The sequence below is a fragment of the Grampus griseus genome, assembly GCF_964374135.1.
Source record: "Grampus griseus genome assembly, chromosome: 17".
Lineage (NCBI taxonomy): Eukaryota > Metazoa > Chordata > Mammalia > Artiodactyla > Delphinidae > Grampus > Grampus griseus.
This window is the reverse complement of record NC_139011.1, coordinates 27,821,617-27,833,959: the sequence shown is the minus strand read 5'-3', so window position 1 is coordinate 27,833,959 and position 12,343 is coordinate 27,821,617. Positions and strand designations below refer to the sequence as shown.

The window sequence follows — 12,343 nt, the reverse complement described above, 5'->3', positions numbered from 1 at the left end:
ACTTACCTATATTCACTTCAGGCCTTTCTTTTCTTTCCATATGTGTCTTTCTTGGTCTACCTTGGTCTTATTACAAAGTTATCACTTCTCTACTATTTTCAATCTCTCTCTCTCTCTTTTCTTGTCTATTTTCCCTCAGCCTAAAAACTTTATCAAAATGTCTCTGATTTGATAAACACCCTATCTTTACTTTAAATGCAACCCTTGTTTTTATTCTATTTTCTCTTTCCCATCCCTGTTAAGCTTTTTTTTTGCGGTACGCGGGCCTCTCACTTTTGTGGCCTCTCCCGCTGTGGAGCACAGGCTCCGGACACGCAGGCTCAGCGGCCATGGCTCACGGGCCCAGCCACTCCGTGGCACGTGGGATCCTCCCGGACCGGGGCACGAACCCGTGTCCCTTGCATCGGCAGGCGGACTCCCAACCACTGCGCCACCAGGGAAGCCCCCTGTTAAGCTTTTTAAAAAAGTTGTCTACACCCTATTTTGTACCTCCCATTCACATTTCAGCCTGGTGCAATGTGGAGTCCATCCCCCCAGTTTTCTGGGACTGTTTCTACCTAAGATCCCTGATAACCTAGTGGTGCCATCCTTGAGCACTTTTACAAACACACCTTACTTACTCTTGCTGCGACTGACATCTGAACCTCTTGGCTGCTTTCTTCTGGGAACACACTCGTCCTTTGGGATTGGAGACACGGTCACTCCTGGCTCACCTCCTCCCCCTCTATTGCCCGTTCTCAGATGCCTCGGTGTCCTTTTTCTGCGTCCTCTCGTTTTATCTCAGAGTTCTAGCCAGGGTCCTCTAACCTTCTTCCTCCATGTTCCCCCCTTTGGGAATGACAGCCATCCCCCATATTTAGAAAGTTTGCTTTACAAAAAAAAGTTTGCTTTTCACTTTCAGGAAAGACCTACGTTTGCATTGTTTTCGATAACCGAAAGAAATCCAAAGAGAACGTTTGCTTTTATGAAACAACGCAAATATCGAAAATAGCATTCAGCATCTGTTTTGTATCGATCTGTTGTAGAGGTAGCGTGCAGCCCGAGCAGTGAGTGTGGCTGCAGAGCTGGTCCTCCAGGAACTACACTCGGCATCTCAGCATCACGCTGCCAGAGCTTTGAACTGTGCCTGTTGCGTCTGTGCTTTACCTTATTTTGGGCATCCGTTAGCAAGACGTGTCCTAAGATGACTGCTTCTTCACTCTATGCCTTTTCTGCTTACAAAAGGTTTCCTAGGATGTTCTACTTTAAGATAGTGGGGAAACCTGTATCACCAAGTCCCTTCACTTCAGCTACCAGCATCTCTGACTTCTCTTCACAGCTCCAGACCTTCATCTCAAATGCAGCAAAGCCTAATCCGAACTCAGTCACCAGACTCATCCCTCTCCCCAGTCCTGCTCCTCTATTTGGGTTCGTCCGGTGGAAATGTAGACACCATTCCACTTGTAATTGGTGATTCAGACACATATGTTCTGGGGCCAACCCTCACACATATTGCTTTATCATTTTTCACTTAGACTGTCACCACAATGGCCTTCAGCACAGGCAGGTTCCTTCCTGTCATTCCCTGTTTCCTCCTATCCACTCTCCAACATGTGATTAGAAAGACTTTTCTAAATTATAAATCTAGTCATAAACCAGACAACCCTTCCCTGCTGAAAACCCTTCACTGGTTCTGAAAGATGTTTAGCAATTGCGAAATGGCAGCCCGTGTGCCGTATCCAACTACTTATGTGTGCTATTTGGCCCAGATATTAAGAGAAAAAAAAAAGCTGAATTTTAAGAATTCTGAATATTGTTAGAAGGGGCACACACTGTCCAGTTCTAGACTCTAATTCTATTGTCATCTATCCAGGTGGCCTCACTCTTTACGTTTCTGGTCCAACTCCTGTATAGACCCTGGATCTCAGGGGTCAAGTTTTTCACACAGCAAACAAAGTCGTCCCTGACCTGGCCCTGCCCACCTTTCTAATCTCATTTCATGCTTTTAACTCAGGTCTGTTGATGCCAAGGCTCATGTTTATCTACTACACCACACTAATGAATGCTGCTTCTTTGAACCCTTGGGCTTATGAAATGTGAGAGGCCAACGCAGATAATAAATGGAGCAACAAACTCAAATGACAAGGAAGGAGTATGTGTGGAGTGGGTGTGGGTAAGAGGGACCAGACACAAAGTCAGTGAGATAAAGTCAGTTGTGTGGGAAACGCATCCAAAGATGTGGCATCCCATTTATTTTGGTGTCAGGGCTAAGGCAGTAAAATAATTGATTTTTCCAGTCCCTGTGTTTTATTCATCTTTGTAGCCTCAGCCTGATCCTTAGCAGGCACTGAATAGATGCTTAACTGGGTAATACATTTTTGTGGACATTTGCAAGAAGCTCAATGTCCTGCTACTCCCAGGCCTCAGTTTCTCTTTTTTCCATCTCTCTCAGTATACCTACTGGGTGTTCAGGGTACATTCATGTTGTACCCAGTACACCTGCTTTCAGTGTACCCCAGATAATCCTAATACCAAAGTAAGTAAATGAAAAAGAATTAAAAGTATGGCTAGGGCTTTCCTGGTGGCGCAGTGGTTGAGAGTCCGCCTGCTGATGCAGGGGACACGGGTTCGTGCCCCGGTCCGGGAAGATCCCACATGCCACGGAGCGGCTGGGCCCGTGAGCCATGGCCGCTGAGCCTGTGTGTCCGGAGCCTGTGCTCCGCAACGGGAGGGGCCACAACAGTAAGAGGCCCGCGTACTGCAAAAAAAAAACAAAACAAAAAAAAAAAGTATGGCTAGAGATAGTAAATCCAGGGAGAGGATTCCATAGGAAAATAAAGGAAGGAAATGCTTTCTCCTCCCTTTTGCTTTTCTACCACTTGAACACAAGCTAAACCCATTATGTAGACATAAATAATATTATTGCTAAGACTAATGACATAGGAATTGTAAATATAGAGTGAGAAGCTATAATTCCCAGGGAATGTGGAAGCATTTTCCTTGCCTCATGCTATGAGTTTAAACAGCTTGGCTGGCCACCACTTCTGCCATCTTTGATCCTTGTTCATCTTGGGATGCCACTGGGGCATACACCGCCCATCCCTCACACAAAAATCTCCAAACACATACAGAACACAAAGCGTGAGGCTCAGACTTCAGTAGGCATAAGAGTCATCCAGAAAGCCTACAAGATACGGATTCCTGGGCCCTCCCATCCTGAGACAATAGGCTTGGGTGGTGCCAAGTCATCTGCATTTTAAACAAGTTTTCCTGGGGATTCAAAAGCAGACAAACAAAATTTCTCGGAAATTGCGAAACAATGTCATAAACATGAGTATTGTACAACATAAAAGATTTTCACGTTAAGAACCATGATTTGCTCTCAGGCATGGTCCAATTCCAACATGATTATCTTTTACTGTTCCCATTGCTAAGTAATTTTTTAATTAAATGTCAAAAATTTTGCTCTTGTCCCCCTGATTGCAGTTACCACATCCTCAAAGAAACATTGTCTGTGTGCCCTTCATCTGTAACCTATTTCATTGGGTACTTATCTCTGACACTGAGGCAGCTAAGCACTTGAAATATATATTATGCAACAGTGCCTAGGTCCCACGCTCATTAAATTCATACTAAATTCTTAGGGTTTTTGTTTTTTTTCTTCCCAGCATGTTGGCAGTCATTCACTTATAGTGTAATTCAGTACTGCAGCTCACTCCCATCAGTTCATCTCAATTCTGATCATTATGTTCAAAGGCTTACTCTATCCAGATGCCAAGTTTCCTCAACTGGACAAAAGCATAGCAGAAATATTTCTGTTTGGCAAGGCCAGGCAACTTTTTGGAGGCATTATCATGCCGCAGCAGGGCACCAGTCAGGTTATAATTTGCCGTAATTGTTCTTCCCACAAACAGCAACAATGATTACCTCTAGGTCACTGGCACTCAAAGGATTCCTCCTCGGCCACTGTAACCACCAAAGTACTTTCTGCAAACACCCTACTCAGGATTAGACTGCGAAGAATCTTGGATTCTGTCTTTCAGTTGATTGATCTGGTACATGTTTCTTTTTTTTTTTTTTTTTTTGTGGTACGCGGGCCTCTCACTGCTGTGGCCTCTCCCGCTGCGGAGCACAGGCTCCGGACGCGCAGGCTCAGCGGCCATGGCTCACGGGCCCAGCCGCTCCGCGGCATGTGGGATCTTCCCGGACCGGGGCACAAACCCATGTCCCCTGCATCAGCAGGCGGACTCTCAACCACTGCACCACCAGGGAAGCCCTGGTACATGTTTCTTAATGGGTTAAGTCATAAACTTGACTGTGTATGTGCGTGCACATTAGAAACATGGATATAACTCAGGGAAATCACTGGTCTCCCATAAAACCATCAGCGCACTATATGCATCATTTCCCCCACCTGCCATGTTTACAAGACACCCCAAGGAGAACTAGCCTAAAACCCAGCAATCCATCTGCCTTCTAGTTCTAAGGGGTAATTATTGCCTCATCTGAGCAAAGAGAAATGTATGTCATGCTGCTAACCACGTCAGGTGACTGCTGTATGTGACAGACTTGCCCAGGTCATTAGCTTTTCTAATAGAGGCTGGAGTTGTGGCACAATGACAAACATGCATAACAATGCACTACCAACAAAAAACAGGGAGAAAAATGCACAGAGGCCTAGATTCAATGGGCCACACCCAGAACACAAATCACAAATAGGGGTTTTATCACTTCTCTGGGCACTTAAAACAGGAAACATGGGGAGGGGGAGTGAGAGGGAAGGAAGATAGGGTGATTTGATGTCAAAATATTGGTTAAAAAAAAAACTGACTAAAAATAAAAGAGAGGACATGAAAGCAGGGTTGTTGGTTTTTTTTCCTATTAACTTACTAGTAACTGTACTTCCTTATGTATTCTTTTTTTTTTTTCTAAGAAAGCATTAGTTAACATTCATTAAGAACGTACAATGTTTTCCTTGCCATGCACACAAAATAGGGCCTGGTCTCCAATACAATATAAGCTTAGCTGTGCCCACCTGAGGTCATAGTGACTAAGACCCAGCACAAGTTGTAAGGAATAGACTCTTTTAACAGGAGAATGACGTCCAAGTGCAAAATGACACGTGCTGATGAAATGCACAAAACATATGCATCTCTTCAGAGAAATTCTCCTAATAAGAAGCTATTAAAAGAAAAGCTCTGGGGACACGCCCTCAATGAATTGCAAAAGTCACATACAGCTTCTTCCCTCTGAAATGAGATAGAGACAACATACAAATTAGCACATAGAATATCAAATCATTAAATGTTCCTCTCAAGGCTCCTGTGGGAAGGAAAGGGAGAAGAAGGCAGTGGAGGGAGGGAGGAAAAAGCAGGTAAAAACAGACAGGTCACTCTGAAAATAGCGCCCGGGCTTTTAATTTCACAGACCAGTAAAAATTAAAGGAAAAGCATGAGGGTGAGGGTGGAGGACATTTCAACATAGAGTTGTCATTTATTTTACTGAAGTATAACTCCAACCACTGTTTGGATTTTTTTGTTATAATACAAACGATAGGAAAGCCAGTCTCTCAAAATAAAGGATAGCCCTTTATAATAAGTAAAGTTAACTTTATGTAAACTCAATGCATTATCCTTCTTTTAAAAACTGAATATCTTAGGACATTTGATGCTCTTCACAATTAATACAGCCTTTGATACAGATTTAGGGAAAGACTCCAGTTTGCAGTTTTAAAACTGTAATTTTCAAATTAAATTGCATTGTGTTTGAGTAACATCTTCGTCTCTAATTTCACTATCAGATTGTAAGAACCCCTCTAACTCTTCATGCCCTCTTTCACATGAATGAATGTGATGATTTATAAAGAAAACAAACTAATGCACAACAATCACAGTAAGGTTATGAAGTTACAGCAGCAACAGACATCTCTAAATTATCTGAGTTTCATTCTAGCAGAGGATGGTAGTTTTAAGATTTGCATGTACCTTGGTCTCTGATCTAACTGCCATGATAACCAACATGTATTGCAGCTTCAGTGTTGAAGTGGCTGGACTAAAACCAGCTATTTCCCCCTGCTGGTTGGACGTGTTTTACAGTCTCTACCTCATTGCCTGCAGCTTCAGTACTCCCCATAGTACTAAACCCATTTATTTCCCATCCATCAGCTGACCTCCTAAAGCATCATTAACATGCCCCCCAAAGACCTTGCTCCTGTCAATTTTAGTCAGCACAGCACTCAAAAGCCATCATGGGGCTTTACCAGGGCTCTTAGGAAAGGAAAGCAAAGAACGACAAGGCATCAACCCAAACCTTGGGGAATAGCCAAGCAGGAAGATGAGACCCAGGAACAGAGGGAGTCCTATCTGGAGGCAGGATTCAAGGCTCAAGATCGAAAGGTAGGTTTATAGACACCCATCATTAGGTGCTTCTGCCACTCAATTCTCAACTAGTTAATGGCAGAAGGATCAATATCTACTTTCAATTTTCATGGACAGCATTATGGCCTTGGTGGGAGACAGGTCTCCTGGGAAGGAGGGTTGATCCAGGAAATGGGTCTTGGAAAGAATGATTCATGGCCAAAACTAACAATTTTATTTGTTTCCCAAATATATTTTCTAAGATCTATTTGGGGATTTTTCTTTTGTTTTGACCAACTTTTTCTTTTTTGCTGGTAACACTGCTCACCGTGAAGTCAGTCAGAGAGAGAATGATTATGTGGAGAGAATTTCAGGAATAAATGTGGAATTGAGTTATGTAAACAAAGCCATGTCAGTGTGAAATGATATTCCCCTGGGTTCATCCACATTCAACCAGAGTGATTCCTGAACTCCAAAAGGGAGTGAAAGTAAACAGCATTACATTCTGCAAATACGACTCTGGGTTTTTGGAATCTGCTCCAGCAGTTTTCCTTTCTCTTTCTTCCTGGGAGAGTGTCAAGCAAACCATCAGTGGGTTTCCATTTTACACTGGATTCAGCAACACGTTTTAAAATAAAATACTTCGATAGAATTTTTTCAAAACCAAGTAGAGAATCTGAAGTCTTGTAGAGAAAAAAATATAAAAATAAGCGGCACAGTATTTCTAATATACAACTTATGCATCGGGTGGAATTATTTTGTGAAAGTATATAATAAATCTAAAGCTACACTTTTAAAATCCCTGAAAATGTAATCACCAATACTAAATACAATGGAATATTGTATCCTGCTAAATTAGGGCATTAATCATAGCACCTTGATTCATATGTCCCTTTTCATGCATGTGTTAACCTTCAAATTACATTTTTCCTAAATAAATTCTAAAAATTATCCTCTGTGAAACATTCTTCATGAACCATAAGACAATCACTCCTTTAAATTTTACCCAAATTCCTAATACTTTTCAAAGAATACAAGTCCTTCTAAGTCATGTGCTTCAATTTGTATAATAGGCTCTGTCAACAGGTAACGGTGGCACCTTCAGGAAGAGATTTATGCCTTTACCAAATATACTCACAACTCTAAGGAAACATCCTCAAACATGTATCGAAACTGACGTATGTTCTTTGTATTAAGGAACATCATTTATTAAGCACATCTACAGGCCAGGACCTGCACTAGGAATATACTTAGGTACGTGGTCTCTCTCAACCTCTCGGCTACTCTACAAGGTAGGTATTATCATCCCATTTTATGGATGTAACAACTGAGGCTTAAGGAGATTAAGCGACTTGCGCAGGGTCACACAGCTTGTAAGGGTAGAAAGGCCAGGGATTCCGGCCCAGGCCTGTAAGGTTACAAAGCCTGTGCTCTTTCCCTCTAAAATACAAGGTCAGGCTGGTCCTGGGAAATAAACCACCTTGATCCTGACCTCATTCATTAGGAGTTGCTTTATCTTTGAGGATTCCATTAACATAAGTACACAGGCTTACAAAGATTGCTAGTATAAAATGTAAGCTACTTTTTCCAGATTTAATGGAGGAATACATTCTACAAACAGTCATAGAAGCAAGGAGTTAGATTTCACAAAGTAAATTATCAACTAGAATAACATACAAAAACAGGTATGAAATTTCATTAGGCTGAACCATTTGAAAATGCTGTGTTCGTAGGTCAAAACAGCCAAAAAGATGCAAGCTCGTATCATTCATCCTAATAACTAACGTCCAGTCCTAGACTCTAAGGGGCCCTCTCCAGATGCATTTAAAATGCCAGGCAATGTACACACTTCCTGCCTTCATTCCCGCGGGTGCTGTACCTGAGCAGAAGCTGTTGCTAATGGTCCTTGCTGAGCGTCCAGAGCTGCTGGGGTTGAACTCTCTGCTCTCTTCCTCCGAGAAGGGAGACTCAGACGCTGGGGACACTTGGTGCTGTTGCCGAGGCAGATGGGGCCGAAGAATCAAACGGGGAATCCGGCTCCGGGAAATCTCCTTCTCATGATGCTGCACTCTCTGCTCCTTCTCCAAATTGAACATCAGAAATAAAACAAAAGAACATTTGTTGCCCCCTCTGAACTCCAGTCTGCTTCTGAGCTCAGTTTCTAAGAAGCCACATTTCTGAATATTGAATCTTCACAGAGTAGTCCTTGTTTCAGTAGCTAAAATGAACTCCAGAACTCTTCTACTCAGCTAAGCTTTCTAATTTACTGAAGAGCACACACTCCAGCACGGATGTACTTACACACACACACGCACACACGCACACTTCCAGCCGCTAGCAGAAAGGCTATTCCGTTCTCTCAGGCAGCTCCTAACTCACCTTCTCATTCTGGCTTTTCCTATCACATTTAAGCTTTCCACTCTCTCAAAGGCTCTTCATAACTCACAGCACACTCTGGTTATTACTTGATTTCCTCCAGACTTCCATTTTGCTTTCTCTGAATTAGCTGTGAAACTTTCACTTCTGTTTTCCTGTCTCCTCACAAAGTAGACCCCTATACCTGAAACAAGTCTTTCCTGATAGATCATGCAGCCTGATCTTTCAAATCCCCTCTCTTCCGGCCAGGATTTTAATTATTCATTAATATCCTGGTACACAAGGCTTGTTGCCAACAGAAAAGCAAACAAAAATCCAATACCCAGTAAGATGGCTCCACCTTTTACATCACGTTTAGCTTTTGTTTTCCTTACAGGTCACCCATAGGAAGAGATTTTTCTCTCTCTCTCCTTCAAAACACAGAATTAAATGCAGAGGGCCGTGCCTTCCTTGGCTTTAAAAATGCCTAAAAAGCAGCATTTTAGCGATATTTTTCAATTTTTAAAGTGCTTTCCCAACCATTATCTTGTTTAATCTTTACAACCGAGGCCATAGGGAGGACGCTAATTTGTGTCCCTATTTACAGATGAGGAAACTGAGGCTAAAAGAGGCAAAGATGCTTAGCCAAACTGCTGCACATCATCTAGAAGCAGAACGGGCCTGCAGTCTGTCCAGTGCTTTTCGGGGTCACCACCACCCTTCCATATTAAAATGGACTCCTAGGAGGAGCTCTTCGCAAAAAAACCCACTGCTCACTCCAACCTCTGCAATTGAAAAAGGGCTTTGGATTAGGTAACGAACACTATTTGGAAATATGACCTCCTGCTCATTTCCACGCGGCTTACCAGGAAGGGTCGCTGCCAAAGTAAACACCTCTGGGAGGCCCTCACAGTGCATAATTGAAGGGAAAGCCCCAGCCGCGGGTTAAGTCCCGCGGTCGCTCAGGCATCCACCCTATCCAGGGGAGAAAGCCGCACCCAGCCTCGGGGTTTGTTCTGCACATCAGTCACCCAGCAGGTATCACCCGTCAGCCACTCCGCTCGGCACAAGGCAGACCCTGAACCAATGCTGGAGTCCTTATTTCTCAGTCCCCAATACATCAAGTCCTTTTTTATCCACATCACACACAGAGGACATCGACTGAGAGCTAGATCCCAAATCTCCAATTTCAGGGGATGGGATTAACCATTCAGAGTCAGTCTTTTTAATCCTCGGGCCAACCCTCCAAACACAGTATCACCTGCCCATCTCCCAGGTCTCATCACCTGAGCAACTGTCCCCTGCCTTCTCATCGTGCCCACCACCTCCTTGTCCCCGTTTACCACAACTCTAAACGTCACCCCTCCAGCTCTCACCTGACTCCCTTCCCCGCAGTGCACACCACTCCTCTCCCCCCGGCGCTCGCGGACACTGCCATCCGCGCCCGCAAGACGTGCCCTCCTTACCTTGGTCTCCCGAAGGGGTCCCATCGCGCTGCCGCCCGCCGGCTCCTCCCGCCGCCGCTGCCGCCGTCCAGGAAGAGGCACCTGCGGGCACCGGGGCGAGGAGACTGTGCTGAGCCGGCGCGCTCTGCGGCCGCCGGCTGCTGCGGGGCCGACGCGCCGCCACCGCTGCGGCAGCTCGCGCAGGGCCCCGAGGGCACGCCCGGCCGCCCCGCCCCGGACGGACACGTGGTGCCACCGCGGCTCCCGCTCCCCTCCCCCGACCTCCCTCACCTGCCTGCCCCTTGGGAGGCGCCTCGGCGCGCCCCGCCCGCCCGACTTCGCCGCGGGCCCTGCCCACCAATTCCGCGCGCCCCTCCTTGTCTGCCGAGCCCGACCCGGAGAGGGCTTGCGGAGGCTCGGAGCATCTCCAGCAGGGTGACGCCCAACACCCCCTTTTTGGCACCTGGTATCGGGTTCGAAGGGGGTGCACGTCGCAGAGAAGAACCCAGAAAAGCTGTGACATCACTGAGAGCCAAACTGTAGAAAGGGAAAGTTTTTGCCTCGCGGCTGCTCCCTGGCCTCTCGGTTTTAAGTCAACTTACAGCTCCCCACACAATTACCTCGCAGGAGAGAGACGGGGCGGTCCCCCTCCACCCGGACCCCAGCCAAGCGAAAGCTGCACGACTGACACAGCATCTGGGTTCCGGAATCTCAAAGGCTGCGATTCTCCTTGGGGGATTTGCATCCGAAGGGCCTGGCGTTGGCAGCGCAGCACCGCAGGGACAGAACGAAGAGGCCAGTTCCCGCGGGCTTGGGAAGCCAGGTTGCCGAGGGCGAGAAAGCCTTTTTCTCCAGCTCTGGCCCACAGACGCCCGGAAATGAGTACCAGGCACGCTGCTTTGGGGACACCGCACTTGAACTCAGAAAACCAGTTCAAGGCAGCACTCCACTACCTTCTAGCGAAGTGCCTATGTGCCTAAAGTTCTTGACCTCTCTGAACTTCAAGTTTATCCTCGTTAAATGAGGGATAATAATAATAATACCTACGTCAAGGATGGCTAGGAGGATTAGATGAGGAAAACAAAAAAACAGCTATACCCAGCGGATTCAAGAGAACTTTCCAAAGGGCAGTCAAATCACGTCCAGCTCTTCCGGTCAATATTTGCTGAATCCTCTTACGTGACAGACAGAAAAAGCATTTGAGGCAGACAGATTTGTTCAAAATAGCTCAAAAACCTGTTCAGCTGAGGAAGTGGAATAGGGATCATCCTTCGTCTGGGTCATGGGCCTTGATTTATCACACTTATTACTGTAGTTTCATCTGATGATGCAACTCTACATGTATAATAATTTAGACGCCCTTTATTTCAGAATTGGAGAATATTCTAAGTAGCAGTGTGGATGGGGAACAGCCCGATCGTTACACCCAGTGTTCTACACGGAAGGACTGTGATCCTTGAAAATGGTATCTGAACCTCCACCATCTCATTTGTCTGCCCTCTGAAAAGCATTTTTCTGAGTCCTCAACTTTCAAATCTAGGAATGTACAGTGTGAGTCTAGAGAGAGCCTGAAATCAGAGGATTAGTGAAAGCAGTTTGCCTCCTCTATACCCATAAAGAAGTTTTATTCCATACATGTTCATGTCTTTTCAATCTACTTAGATTTGTTAAGTGAAGTTGATAACCTTACGATTCTTTATTTTGTGGGAAGAGCTTATTAATTCACACTTGTATACCTACAGCTGTCTCAGATACGGACTTCAGGAAAGTGATGTTCCAGGATGATTCCTACAGTCTATTATTTCCAAAATTATGAGCCTGAGGACATATACTGTGAGATAGGCTCGAACTGTTAACGTCAAACTGTTAAGGTACTTCTGAGGTCCCTCCTGAGAATTAAATCTGGGGGCCTAACAGCAGAAAACACCCTCCACGGAGGTGTCCAAGTCAGAACCTCAGAGTCATTCTTGACTTCTTCGCCCTCATGTGGCCCCGCATAGCAGAAAGCGTGAATGATCTCCACCCTACCCTAGAAATAGTGTCTTGAATCGGATTACTTCTGGCCTCTGTTTGAGTGCATTTTCTTTACTTAGAGCCTAAACCGCAAATATCCTGGATTATTGCAAGAGCGGTCTAACTAAGGTTGTCTTGCTTCCAATCTTGCCTCTTATTCCTGTCTCGCCAGTTTTGCTATTTTTCCACAAGGCC

At 45.1% G+C, this 12,343-nt stretch overlaps 1 protein-coding gene across 3 annotated transcripts in view; it reads right to left on the bottom strand.

Annotated features, from left to right (window-relative positions):
- The window catches only part of SYBU (syntabulin), a 72,569-nt gene extending 62,221 nt beyond the window's left edge, over positions 1-10,348 (bottom strand). For 2 of the 3 annotated variants that reach the window (XM_082674502.1, XM_082674503.1), the window contains exons 1-2: positions 10,157-10,348; positions 8,215-8,416 (exon numbers count right to left, since the gene is read on the bottom strand). In XM_082674502.1, coding sequence (XP_082530628.1) covers positions 8,215-8,416; positions 10,157-10,180 — 226 coding nt within the window. In that variant the 5' untranslated portion in view covers positions 10,181-10,348. The remainder of the gene's footprint in view (positions 1-8,214; positions 8,417-10,156) is intronic. The other variant, XM_082674504.1, reaches the window with a different exon arrangement.
- Positions 10,349-12,343: the final 1,995 nt, after the last annotated feature.